Consider the following 13,665-nt stretch of genomic DNA (forward strand, 5'->3'; position numbering starts at 1 on the left):
CAACTCTCCAGTTGGGAAATCAACATTAGTACCAACTAATGTCCCATTCACAGACCACAATCAAATTTTGCTAACTGTCCCAATGATTTCTCTGACCTTTTTGATTTAGGATCTTATCTAGGAATACAGATTGCTTTTTTTTTTTTTTAATTTTTTTTTTAATTTTTATTTATTTATTTATTTATTTACTTATGGCTGTGTTGGGTCTTCGTTTCTGTGCGAGGGCTTTCTCCGGTTGTGGCAAGCGGGGGCCACTCTTCATCGCGGTGCGCGGGCCTCTCACTGTCGCGGCCTCTCTTGTTGCGGAGCACAGGCTCCAGACGCTCAGGCTCAGTAGTTGTGGCTCACGGGCCCAGTTGCTCCGCGGCATGTGGGATCTTCCCAGACCAGGGCTCGAACCTGTGTCCCCTGCATTGGCAGGCAGATTCTCAACCACAGCGCCACCAGGGAAGCCCCAGATTGCTTTTAGGTGTCATGTCTGTTCTGTTTCAGTGTGAATGGAGACCACATAGATGTTCACTTTGTGATAAATTAGTGAGCTGTGCAGCTCTGTTTTGTGCATTGTTCTGTGCATATATTTCATAATAAAAATGTTAATTTTTAAAAATAAAGTATTTATTGTTAAATAGAAAGCTAATCACACGCATACATTTCAAACATAACATTTGCTCCCAAGATTCAGATTTCTGCATTAAAATCAAGTTTCTTCTGCCAGCCATATATTTAAGCCCTAGAAGTTTCAGCTAATTTTAAAGCAGTGATCAAAGAGTGAAAAATCACCTTACCAAGTAGCAGATGCAAAGGGAGACCCAAGCCTCCCAAAGTGGGTTTGTATTAGGACTCTACCACCATATCTCGAAAAAAATTTAACCCCCTCTTAGTTCACATGATTATTTAAATATGGTATAGCTGTCGTCATTTTAAATAAAAGAGCTATATACATTAATATTCATATTTTGATTAAGGACTCTAGTTGAAGGTATAAAAAATGACAGACTAAATTTATGAGAGAGATGTATCGTTAGAGCAATCCATTCTAATATAGCAGTGGATTTTTTTCTGACCCAGGAAGAGGTGGGATTTCCTAGTAGACCTGGCAACTGCTCTCGCAAATAATTTCAAAGGGGTGTTTTTAAAATGGTAGCATCTGGAAAGTCCACTTAGGATGCATTGGTAGAGAGAGTTGGGAAATGGACTGGCTCAATGTTTTGCCCTGTTACCAGTGCAAGAACACACGCACCCGCGCCTGGTGTCCGCACGTGTGTGGAACATTGCATGCGCCGCTGGGGGCGGAGGCGTGCGGTGGGGGGGAGCTGCAAGACCCTGAACCAAGAAAGGAAGGTGGTGCAAACCAAGCTTCAAATTAGACGTGGTCTCTTTCTGGCAGTTTTAGGGACAAGGAGTTTTGCACATTTATGCCTTAATTATGCAGACCTACTTTCGGGGGGGGAGGGGTACCTCTGGCTCATTTTGATATGCAGATCCAAACAGCACCAATTTTTTGTTTTTTTTAATCCTGAACTGCAAACGTTTCTTTAACTTTAAACGAAATTGCTTATCAAAAGGAAACGTGCCCTTTGCAAGAAGGCACCTGTAACAAGCATCTTTGCATGGACTTTATTCCTTGGGCTGCACATCCACAGTATTCTAGAAAACCTCCAGCCAACAAAACTCCAAAGGCGAAAACCGCCTTGGAGATCAGGTCGTAGTCCGATCTCCGCTGTTTTTTCAGATTACCAAACTGCAAGTCAGAGAAGCGTGGGGACAGACGAAGGTCACCGCAGTACTGACGACACAAGGCCTAGGACCTGCGTCTCCCCACTCTCGTCCAGTCCACTGCTTTTTCGCCTCAAGTATGATGTGGAGTGGACATTTCAAATTAAGAAAAGAAAGGAGGAAACCTTCTCCAAGGCCACCTTCAACCGTGGGCATTGCCCGCAATGTTCCCAAAGAGCCAGCATGCGTTGGCAACCAGGGATTTCATTATCCTTTAATAAAGGAATTAGGGAAAACCAACCTCTCTTGGAGTCCCGACGGCAGAACGACCAGTACTTTTAAAATTAAGAATTAAAACAAAAACAAAAAAACACTGTTATCTGCTTTCAACCATTTACCCCAATATCATTTACGCACAGTACTGACTGTTCTCTCACTTCCTCACTTTCCAAACGACCCTCACCAGCGAGGGGACGCTGGGCTGCAAGTGGAGGGAAGTGGAGGGAAGGCCAGCGGGGGTTCCTGCGACGGCGCGCCCCACCCCGCGGGATGGGCTGGGACCCAGGACCGGCCCACCCGAAGCTGGTGGCCGTGCGCACGCGCAAACCGCGCGCCCTCTGCTTCACTGTGCTTTATTTAGCCCTTCAGCGCTGCCAGCTTGCACACCCCCAACGCCCCAAGTTCGGATGACAGGAGGTGGGATGGGGAAATCCCAAGGCACTCTCAGAAAACGACGTTTTGGAAGATCCGGAGGTGGGGGGGGGGGGGGGCGGTGAGCAGGAGACAGGCAAGGACGTCAAGGGCAAAAAGCCTTACACCGCCCCCCGTCGGGCCCTGCAACAGTCTGGGCTCGGAGCTGGCGCCCCAACTCTGGGCGGAGGAGGGATAAACCGGGCGGGCAGCACGCGCGGGGCCCCGAGGGGTGGGGCGGGGCTGTGGGCGGGGCCTACTGCAGCTCCCCGAGGCCCCGCCCCTCGTACCAACCTCTCGCCTGGCCATTGGAGGGCGTCGGGGGCGGGTCCAAGAGACACCCGCCTCTCGCCACCCGCCCCCGCCCCGCCCCCTGGCCGCCCAAGTTTTCGGCTCCTCCAGGAGCCTCAGAGCGCAGGGAAAGGAAACACCCGGGGCTGCCACACTGCCCGTGGACGCTGGAAAGGCTGCCCCCACTGCCGCCCAGCCCGTCCCCCTGGTGACGTCAACAGGGTGGGACCACGAGGCCCCGCCCCCAGGCCCCGGGCCCTGGCCCTCGGGCCCCCAGCGCTGGGTGTGCCGCTCCTGCGGGATGCGGGGAAGGGGCCACCCTTTGCAGATGTTCCGCGACACAAAGGGCCGCAGTCAGAGCCCCCGCGCCCCCCTTCATCCCCTCAGCCTCCGCAGCACGTCCCACCGCCCTGGTTTTGCCCCCTTCTCGCCCTTTCTCTGTCTCTGCATCTCCAAAGAGATGGGCGCGCAGGTGGCACAGTGCCTGGAGAAGTAGATTCGATTCGATACCGCCTTCTTCCGTCTGCATATCTACCGCTTACTTAATATCTTGTTTTCTCCTGTAACTTTGGGAGATTTAGCAGGTCCTTTTCATCTTTCATTTCTTTTTTCTCTTCACGGGCTCAAAGTCGGCCGGCTCCTTCCTTAACATTTGATTAAAGAAGCTAGGATTTAGGCTTCTTTTGGTGCAGAGGAAGGGAAGGAAACCAAAGCCTAACCGCGTTTAGAAAGAAAATAGCTCTGTTCCTCTCTCATCCTTAACTCACGCTGTTGCGGTAGCACCTCGCGCGGGCACAGGCGCAGCTGCAGAAGCACTTGGTTGCAGAGAAGGCGGCGTCTACACAGGGTTTGCGCCCGAGCATCAAAAGACAGTGCAGGTGTGTGTGGACGCGGGTGTCCGTGTGCGTACGTGATGTACGTGTGTGCGTGTGTGTACGTGTGTGTGCGGCCCAACAAATAACCTCAAGAGGCGCATCAGGATGAGAAGGAACCCCTCACACTAGCGATCGCCTCGTAAATTTCCGAAAGCTCTGCGAGTTAGTACATCCCTAGTATCCGAAAATCGTCTTTGCAGAGGCTCCTTCCTCCCTGCTCTCCCCGCTCCCCAATACAGGTGTCGCCCTGTCTCTTGAAGCGACCCCTCGCCCGCGGGGGCGTCACCGAGGACGCGAGGTGTATATTTCAGGGCCCCCGCGTGTGGCAGATTAAACCCCCCGGGCCTGGGCGTGTGCGCGCGCTCCCGTGCCGTGTGTGCGGGAGGGTCTGGGGCGCTCGGCTCGGCTCGCGGGCGTGCGCGTGTGTGTGTGCTCACGCGCTCCGGGCTGTGCCCCGAGTGCAGCTGCAGGGTTGGAGAAAGAGAGTAGGCCAGTGCAGGGGGGCAGGCGGCCCAGGGGGCTGTCGAATTAACGGAGCCGGCTGAGCAGTTTTTCCTTCTCCCGCTCTCGCTCCTTTAAACCCCGCTGCAACGTAGGGAGGGGGCCGGATTCGCCGTGGAGCTGGTGGAGGAGGGGGGCAGGTTGAAACAATCGAGTGGGCGCGCCAGGACTCCCCGGCTCCGGGCGGGGAGGGGAGAGGGAGCCCCGGTTCTGCGCAGAGAGGGGGCGGGGTTGGGGGCCCGGGAACAGCGAGAAGGCGGGGGGGCGGCCGCGGGGCCGGGGAAGTGGTCACCTCCGAGAGGCGAGAATTCGTTCGGATCGCACACTAATTGGAGATAACTGATTAATTCGAGCTTCTGATGACTATAAATGGCGATTCTCTACCAAGGTGTCTTTATTTTTTTTGAAAAAAATCATTCCGTGTCATCCCCCACGTCAGGCCTGCTCGTGGGCGTGAGGCTGTACTTCCTCCGCCCCTCCTAATGGAGTGAACCATTCCCAGCACTTCCCCCTCTCCCTCAGCCTCTCTCTCTCTCTCTCTCTCTCTCTCTCTCTCTTCCTCGCTCCCTCTCTTTCTCTCCTCCCTCTGCCTTCCCCGTGCATAAAGTCTCCGTCGCTCCTGGAACTTGTTGGCAATGCCTATTTTTCAGCTTTCCCCCGCGTTCTCTAAACTAACTATTTAAAGGTCTGCGGTCGCAAATGGTTTGACTAAACGTAGGATGGGACTTAAGTTGAACGGCAGATATATTTCACTGATCCTCGCGGTGCAAATAGGTAAGTGGCCGGCGGGCCGGGCTCGCGGAGGGGCGGCGTGCGGCCGGGTCCGAGGTGCCCAAAGGAACCTACTGGCCCGCGGCCGCCCGGGGGTGCGGAGAAGTCGGCAAACCTCCAGGGGTGGGAGCATAGGCTCCAAGGGACTGGCGCGTCCCGGGTTGGTTTTTCTAAAAAAAAAAAAAAGGGGGGGTGGTGGAGGGGGAGAGATTCCAAACGTTCGCCGGGAAATGTGTGCAGCCGGCATTTCCTGGAGGGGTTTTCCCCCCTTTTTCCAAAGCGCACGTCCTTGGGTTTGCTCCCCTCTCTTGGGTTCACCAGGTTTGGTGCGCTCTGGGGAAATGCACTGGTCCCTGCGATACTGCAAGGTATTATTTTGAAGGGTCAAAAGGTGAATGCAGGGGCAAGATGCCTAGGCAGCTACAACTGGAAAGTTTATGTGCAGAAAGCAAAGATATTCTGGGGTTCAGACTGCAGCATTTAGAACTTTGTCATCCTACCGCCCCCCCCCAGCCCCAGTATCCTAGCTGCAGCATTCACACCGGGCAACGCAGACCGGGCTGGGGGGCAAATTGAGAATGATAGGGAACCCCAGAGTACATCTTTTAATATGCTTATCATTGAGGAGCTTGAGTTCAGCTAAATATATGTGGATAGAATTTTCTATGCTCATTTGCCTGTTCCTTTCCACATAGGCATCAGTATTTTCTATATAAGAAGGGGTTAAGAAGTGTTTGCAATATGTCGTGTTGGGTGCCTGTTATTTTTGTTTGTTTGGGATTGATTATGGGTGGGTTTATATAGTCCCCATTTTATGTTAAGGAATCTTGAGTCCTAGTTACACTGTCGTTGTTTAAAAGTTCACATTTTTTCATCCAAAATGAAGAAGGCATTATGGAAGGGAGCACTAGAAAACCCCCTTCCCTGATGCGGGTCAGAGCATTAATTAATGTGGCCTAAAAGTGAAAGTGAAGCAGATTATTAATAGAATGGACAAGAGAAAAAATAGAAACTCTTCAAACGGGTTTTCTGGAGATGAGGGAATTGTTGGTGCCTATCACTTCAGACTGTAGCATTCTTTGCAGACAAATCCTTGCAGTATTGCGGGGGGTGGAGGGGCTTTAGGGAATCGGTTTGGGGCAAGAGATGAAATGCATAACATTTTTCTTCACGAGAAATGTGGAGGAAACAGGCTTTGGAGTTATCTACACATTAAAATGGATTCTTTGCAGTGGGTTTTTTTATGCATTTGACATGATTTTGAGTATCTGATTTTTTTGCATGAACATTGTAGGGGCTTTAGAGTGTGTGGATGCAGGATGTTGGCGTTACCTTTAATCCTAAGAAACGATTTGCTGTTTTGAATCTGGCTGTTTTGAATCTTTGACATTAGTGCAAAGAGCTGCAATAAATAAAGAACATTTCTGATTGCAGCAAATCCCTTAAATCTTGGAAATAACTGGATGTGGCTTTTACAGTTAGCCTGCAGATTTTTAGAGAGCAGGAGACAGCAGTTGTTTTTGATATAGGGATTGTAATCTGCTTTCCCGGGAGGAAATAACCTTACTACGGATGGGGTAAAAAAGACAGCGATTGTGTATGCGGAATACGCTTGGAACACAGTAACCTCGGCCCGAAAATGCCCATTTGTTGGCTGTGGAATTGCAATGGAGCATACTTGTTCCCGAATGTCTGCCCTTTCCCGCACCAGAGCCTCGATCTTTATTAATTCCCGGCTGGGAACTGTCCCAAATCACTGACATTTGGCAAGAAAAGCGGGGGTGGGGCAGGGACGGGAAGGTGGAGGGGTGGTGAAGGCAAATGAAGGCTAGGCGGGAGGAAGTTTGGAATGAATGAGAGGTCGAACGAATGAATGAACGGAAGGAAAAGGCACAAGACGCGGACACCGCAGAGAACGGGGAAGTAGCCTGGGTCGCCCGCCCAAGCCTCGCTGAACCAGGGTTCAAGAAGGACGGACAGGGTCGCGCCGGCTGCCCCCTGCCCGGAGGCGTGAGCCAGCGAAACCCTTCCCGCGCGCAAGCCCCCGGCCTCCCCAGCCAGAGACCGAGGAGCCACAGTTGCAAAAAAAAAAACAGAAATTTTCACGACTTCTTATTTTACACGCGCGCGCGCACACACACATGCGCGCTGTGACATGTCTTCTCCTCCAGCAGCCCCTGGAAAGATAACGCGACAGGAGCGCTTCCCGCGCCCCCAACCCCGGCGAACCCCAATTCTCCTTTAACATAGTATCAATGCATCTTAGGGGCAACTTTCTCACCACCGAGCCTTGGGGGTGGAGGTAAGGGGTAAGGAGAGACTGGGTGCCGGGGCGGGAGGGAGGATGGACTGTATTTTATTTCGTTTCCTCGCTGCAAAGCAGCATCTGTGGTACGGATTATAGAGGGCGCCGCGCAGGGTTGATTTCATCGGGACCGCGTTCTGTTGGAACAAAGATTCGTTTATTCAGTGTTCTAGCTGATACTTGCAGTCGCAAGGGCTCTTATTGTTTCGTAGGGGGACCGGGAGATTGGTAAAGGTTTACGTATCTGCCCGAGCCGAGGTCGAGTCCCTTCCCCAGAGCTTCCCGTTCCGGATTAGAAAGCGCAAGGCCCGCCCAGCTCTTCCTGCAGCAATTTGCAAACTGTGCGCTCTCGGAGGCCTCTGCAGCTTCGGTCACCTTCCCCCTCGCCTGCTTCTGGCCCGGCTCTGGGCACCGGCGGCTTGGGGTGGTGAGGTCCTCCCCGGAGACACCCACACGCGCGCCGCGGCGCCCTGAACGCTGCCGGGAAGGGCCCGGCGCTCAGGGTCCGGGCACTGGAGGCCGATTTCGATTCCGAGAAGATTCGCCCCTTCTCTCCCCTCCCCTCGGCCCAGCAGCGCAGATCTGCGCTTCTTGCGCGCCCTCCTGGCGTCCCGGGTGCTTTTGGCCGCTCGCCTCGGAATCTTTAGCCCGGTTCGTGGGCCTTGGGAAGGAGAGAAATGGCCACTGCAGCGCGCCGGCCGCCTGGAGCCGCGGGGTTTGGCCGACCTGAGACCAGGAGCGAGGACCTCGGTGCGGCCTGGGTTTCTTCCTCCTCCTCCTTCCCCGCCCCCCACCTCCTCCTCCTTCTCCTTCACCTCCTCCACCTCCACCTCCTCCCACCGCCCCGACTGCGATCCCGGTCCCCTCTGGAGGGAGCCCGGAGCTGGAGGCCGAGAGCCCCTGGCGGCAGCCACCTGGGCCCTCAGGCGCACTGCTGGGGCCTGGCGAGGAAGGGTCTCACCTCCCCCTCCCCCGCTGGCGGGAGTGGTGGCCGGTCTTTCCAGGGGAGCCGAGCCGCGGATAGAGGCGGAGGGAAGCACGGGGCCGGGCTCACGGATTTGGCCTCCGCGGAGGTGACCCGGGGTCATTAGCTCAGACACATCCTGACCCTGCCGGGCCGCGACTGCTCCAGACCACTCGTCCCCTCGCCCAATCTCTCGGGGGCGGGGGGCGAGGACCTCACTAGGAACGCACACTGCATGGTAGACAGTCGCTCTTAGAGTGGAACAATCCATGTCGGTGGCTGCTGGTAGCTTCCAGCGACTTTATTAATTTATTCATTCAGCAGTGTTTGCTGAGCGCCCGCCAAGCCCGAGGCTTTTTCGCCCGACGTGGCGCTCGGTTCGGCTGCGAGGCCCCCGGCTCTGCCGCCTCCCAGCCCCTTCCTCGCCCCCGCGCTGTGCTTTCGGACCCCCTCCGTCACCTCAGAAAGGGACGATCTCACTTGGAGAGGCTTGACGGGCTCGCTGGGGAAGCGTTGGGAAACGAAGGAGGGAGTGAGGAGAAAGAGAGAAATAAAAGAGGCGGGGGAGGTGAGAAGAGGGGGCGATGGAAACAGAAAAAGATACGGAGCCAGATGCGGGAGGGAGTCGCACAATAGGAATGGCCTCGCCTCCCCCTGTCCACGCCGCTCACGCACCGGCCACCCGCAGGACACGCGCAGTTGGGTGCGGGTCGCTCATTCTCTGGCCAAACCGTTCATTCACCTTTGGACCTGGCGCTCCCCGAGCCCGGGCGCGAGTGGGCACCGCTGGACGGGGTGAGGCGCGCTGGGCCCAGGCGGGCGGGCCGTCGGGCTGCGGGGCGGGGTCGCGGTGCTGCTGACCGGTGTCCCCTCCTCCCCGCAGCGTACCTGGTGCAGGCCGTGAGAGCAGCGGGCAAGTGCGATGCAGTCTTTAAGGGCTTTTCGGACTGTTTGCTCAAGCTGGGCGACAGCATGGCCAACTACCCGCAGGGCCTGGATGACAAGACCAACATCAAGACCGTGTGCACGTAAGTGTCCTCTCTGGCCCTCGAGGTTTCCGTTCGGGGGGGCGCTGCGGAGGTGGGAGGGCGCCCCGCCTCCCGCAGGCGGTCAGTATTTGGCACCAGCGCGAATCCGCGCCTTCTCACCTTCTGGCTCCCACCCTCAGGCCTTTGCCGGGGCCTGCCCCGCCCAAGGGGACCCTGTGGCCTGGGATGGGCAGAGGATGATCCTTTACGCCGGGCCCAGTCCCACCCTCCGCAGCCTGACCCGCGCGCACAGAGGCGCGCGCAGTCCACGCGCTGGAACCGGGGACGAGGGTTTGGAGAGCAGCTGGCAGTTCCTCGCTGCGCTTTGAGGCCGTCTTCGTCTCCCTTTCCTGCTGCGCGAATGAGCACTTCCCAAAGAACGGTTGGTTTGGTTTGAGGGGCGTTTCTGGTAGTTCTACTAGGTTTGCTTAAAAGGAAAGGCACTCCCCTATTTTGTCCACTTCCTCTAATAAAACTCCCCTCCGGTGCCCGCCAAGAAAATTCGCGAGCAGCAAGGGAGTGCGGACCCCTCTTCCTCTTTCTAGGAGAGAGACTGAAAGAATATTTTGTTTTGTGCCAATGACTTTGCCCAAGAGGAGCACGTCCCAAATGTCCAGTGATCACCTCTGCGGAGTTTGTAGCCAATTCGGAGCTTTAGCGTAGTTACCCTTCTTGCTTCCCCCCTCCCTCCTGCATCTGCAAGGTGTCCCCAGGCCAGGCCAGGAGGGAGTTCATGGACAGGCCCAGTGGCGTTTTTCCAAAGCTTGGCTGGAAAGCACAGCTCCCGCTGGCAAATGAGGGTAGCAGAGCCCTACTGTGGTGGACCAGCCGCATTTTAGCTGCTGCAGACCTTAGAAATACTCCCATCTTCTGCAATACACATGCACACACACTTTTACTTTATTTTTCAAAAATAGCTGTGACCCTCCCCACCCCCGTAATGGCCCTTCCAATAAAGCCAAGGCGAAAGGTGTTCCTTGTTTCCCATAGGTTGGAGTGACCATTTTCCGCACCATCCTTAATTTTGCTGCACACAGTCTTAAATACCCTGGTGTCCACCAGAAGTCACAGCGGCTAAGTGGCTGCTACTTTCCTATCAGGAAAGGGACAAAACGCTGGGTCTGGGATGCACACCCACCTACTTTAATCCTAAGTGTCTGATGATAGGTAAGAAATGTACCTATAACGACGGACAAAAGGTTAAATACGGATCAGCTCTCAAATCCTCCATCATTTGCCAGAACTTGGTTATTCCAAGCTATTTTAATTTTTTAGCAGGACTTTGGTCCTGGAAAATGGAAATGAGGTGGGCCCCTCTCAGAGGTGGCGGCCATAGCTGGGTCAAGTATCCCACACTGTTGGTGGCACTGAAGCCCACCTCTTCTCAGCGCCACCTGGATTCTGTCGTCTTCCACCATGTCTCTCTTCCAGGAAGGCCCTGTCCCCATCTGGGCGTGCATAAGGAAAGGAGAGATTTAGACATCCTTTGGGAGGTGTAATTATGCAGAGAGCTGTCCTGCCGCCTCTTGGTTTCTCTAAATCTCAGTGTTTATTACAAATTGAGGAACCTGGAAGCCCTGCGCCCCAGGCCCCCCAGTCCTCATAAATCAGAGACTCACGGAGGTCATTAGAAAACAGCCAGCGCTCAAGGCAGTCCAACAAGCATTTATAACTTGACTGTCAGCCAGAAGATGGGGTGGGAGTGGAAACCAGGATAAATCGTGCCTACAGTCCAGGCTAGTGAGAGAAAGGAGAGAGGGGAGAAAATGACAACCAAATTTCGTGGAGGGCCCTCCCTGGTGACCTGACGCTAAGGCCCGGGCGAAGTGGGAGCCGGCCCAGTGTTACCGAGGCTCACTCACTGACCCAGCCCCGAAAGGAGACAGCGCCCCAGGAATCGATCACGGGTTGGAATTATATTTAGTCTCGAGATCTATTTTGGGTTTTCAGAAGAAAGGGGGACAATAAAAAAAAAAAAAAAAAAGCACAAGTTGGATGAAGGTTGTGGGGCGGGGCTCGGAGCCGAGCCCAGGAGGAGCGAGTGGCTGAGTACGGCGCGGGGCTCCGGGAAGAGGCGAGAAGGGAGGACGGAGAGCAGGGTCCTTCGAAGGCTGGCAGCGGCGGGCACCGCGCCGGCCCTGGAGTCCGGGCCTGGAGGGGAGGCTGGCACTACACCCCGAAGGCCGCGGAGGTCCAGGGCCACGAAAAAGCCTCGGGAGAGGGGGAAGGGCAGGGCCGGAGCTCTGGGGTTTCAGGAGGCTGGAGGAGGCCGGGAAGCCAGCCCCGGGGGCCCGGGCGCTGGCACTCACCGACCCCGTGGAGGGGAGAGGCAGGCCGCAGTCTCCGGACCGAATCAGAGCCGGGGGAGCGTGGAGAGCAAGGCGAGGGGCCACGGAGGACCGAAGCAAGTGCGGAGGAGAAGGAGGAGGAAGTGAGGAAGGGAAGAGAGGGAAACCGAGGGGAGGGAAAAGGAGGAAGACAAAGAAGGGGAGAGGAAAGAAGGGGAAAGGGGAGAGCGGGAGACAAAAGGAGGAGCGGAGGAGAATGAAGGCCAAGGGGAGAGCGCGCGGCAGCGTGGGGAGGGAGGAGGCGAGACAGAAGGGCGGGGGGGAGGAGACAGCGGGAAGCCCGGAGGGGAGGGCCGTGCTCCGAGCAAGCAACCCGTCTTGCAAGCCAAGAGGCATTAATGGGCGGCAGCTTGCGAGGCTTAGCACTGTTTTCCTAGCTTTGCCCGCGGAGGCCCAGCAATCTGTTTGCGCAGGCCGAGGTGCCAGCGCGGCGCAACGGGCGCGGCCCGGCAGCCGGGCCGCGGAACCAGAGAGGGAAGGGGCGGCCTCCACCTTGGTCAGCGGCATCCAGGCTGCGCGGAGGTCCCGGGAGCGCCCACCGGGCCCCGCCCGGCGCCGGGCCGGCGGAGAGGAGGTCGGAGCGGGGCGCCGGGAGGTCTGCCCGGGGCGCAGGCCCGGGGTCCTTCCCGCGCCCAAAGTGAACCTGCTTCTGTTTTGTTCTGTTCCTCGCCAGATACTGGGAGGATTTCCACAGCTGCACGGTCACAGCCCTTACGGATTGCCAGGAAGGGGCGAAAGATATGTGGGATAAACTGAGAAAAGAATCCAGAAATCTCAACATCCAAGGCAGCTTATTCGAACTCTGCGGCAGCGGCAACGGGGCGGCGGGGTCCCTGCTCCCGGCGCTCCCCGTACTCCTGGTGTCTCTCTTGGCAGCTTTAGCGACCTGGCTTTCCTTCTGAGCGCGGGGCCGGCTCCCCCCGCGCGCCCACACACACTCACGCCATGCTCCCGGAAATCGAGAGGAAGATCCATTCGTTCTTTGGGGACGTTGTGATTCTCTGTGATGCTGACAACACTCATATAGGATTGTGGGAAATCCTGATTCTCTTTTTGATTTCGTTTGATTTTTTTGTGTTTTATTTGCCAAATGTTACCGATCAGTGAGCAAGCAAGCACAGCCAAACTCGGACCTCAGCTTCAGTCCGTCTTCCCACAGAAATACGAAAACGGCAAACCCACCCCATTTTTTTTAATTTTTGTTTTTTGGCACAAGAATCTCAGGAACGGCCCTGGGCCACCTACTATATTAATCATGTTAATACATGACAAATTATGGGCTCCTCCTAATAGGAAAGAGAGGAGAGGAGAAGGCCAGGGGAATGAATTGAAGAGAGAAGCATCTCGTGAATAATTCACGCTCACGTCTTTCTAACACAGTATCTTGTTTTGATCATTTCCACTGCACATTTCTCCTCGAGAAAAGTGAAAGGACGGATTGCTGGCCTTGTGTTTTAAGGCTAGGAGGGAGAGAGGAAAGGGGTTGAAGAAACCTCGGGTTAGAGGTACAGGCTGCCAGAAAAAACGCTGCTGAAATCACTGAGAGGTTAAGCTTTACCTGCTCGTGTTGATGCATCTTTCCAAGTCCACTGCCTTGATTTTCCCTCTTGTTTTAGCTGTTACACATACAGTAATACCTGAATATCCAATGGTATAGATCACAAGGGTGGGGGGGGGATGTTAAATGTTAATCTAAAATATAGTTAAAAAAAGATTTTGACATAAAAGAGCCTTGATTTTAAAAAAAGAGAGAGAGATGTAATTTAAAATGTTTATTATAAATTAAATTCAGCAAAAAAAAATTTGCTACAAAGTATAGAGAAGTATAAAATAAAAGTTATTGTTTGAAATAAGGGTGTCGTCTGTTTCCTGCCCCAAGCCTGCTTTCTTGGCCGAGTTCTCGGGGTTGCCTGAAGAGACACAGGATGCCAGGTGATAAGTTCACCTGTTCGCAAACCGCCTGCTAACCCACCATCTTCAAGCAGACCCTCCTCCACCAGGACACCTTGTCCCTGAAATCGTGTTTACTTAAGAGAAAGAAGAGGTTACGTTTTAAATAAGTAAACGGCAAGGATCCTTTCTAGGTGAGGTCTGGGGGCACTGGGCTTGCGTGCAGCTGAGAATGCACACGCACACCCACGCGGGTCGGAGGCTCAACGACCGGCCCCGCAGGCCG

General features: G+C 54.9%; 1 protein-coding gene across 2 annotated transcripts; it reads left to right on the top strand.

Annotated features, from left to right (window-relative positions):
• The first annotated feature begins 4,579 nt into the window (after positions 1–4,579).
• On the top strand, positions 4,580–13,336 carry NRN1 (neuritin 1). Of its 2 annotated transcripts, none has more exons than XM_057555638.1 (3): positions 4,580–4,847; positions 8,997–9,141; positions 12,163–13,336. In XM_057555638.1, the coding sequence occupies exons 1-3, from the start codon at positions 4,793–4,795 to the stop codon at positions 12,389–12,391; spliced, it is 429 nt and encodes a 142-aa protein (XP_057411621.1). In that variant the 5' UTR covers positions 4,580–4,792; the 3' UTR covers positions 12,392–13,336. The 2 variants fall into 2 exon arrangements, with proteins under 2 accessions (XP_057411621.1, XP_007173973.1); XM_007173911.3 differs by lacking the exon at positions 4,580–4,847 and adding an exon at positions 7,374–7,899.
• Positions 13,337–13,665: the final 329 nt, after the last annotated feature.

Source organism: Balaenoptera acutorostrata, chromosome 10, assembly GCF_949987535.1.
Source record: "Balaenoptera acutorostrata chromosome 10, mBalAcu1.1, whole genome shotgun sequence".
NCBI lineage: Eukaryota > Metazoa > Chordata > Mammalia > Artiodactyla > Balaenopteridae > Balaenoptera > Balaenoptera acutorostrata.

What these genes read in the sequence shown, in the direction of transcription:
- NRN1 (XM_007173911.3), top strand. Translation starts at nt 7,827, where the DNA reads ATGGCCACTGCAGCGCGCCGGCCGCCTGGAGCCGCGGGGTTTGGCCGA. An exon ending in GACCAGGAGCGAGGACCTCG is followed by an intron (nt 7,900 to 8,996) that starts GTGCGGCCTGGG and finishes TCCTCCCCGCAG; the next exon opens with CGTACCTGGTGCAGGCCGTG. An exon ending in AACATCAAGACCGTGTGCAC is followed by an intron (nt 9,142 to 12,162) that starts GTAAGTGTCCTC and finishes GTTCCTCGCCAG; the next exon opens with ATACTGGGAGGATTTCCACA.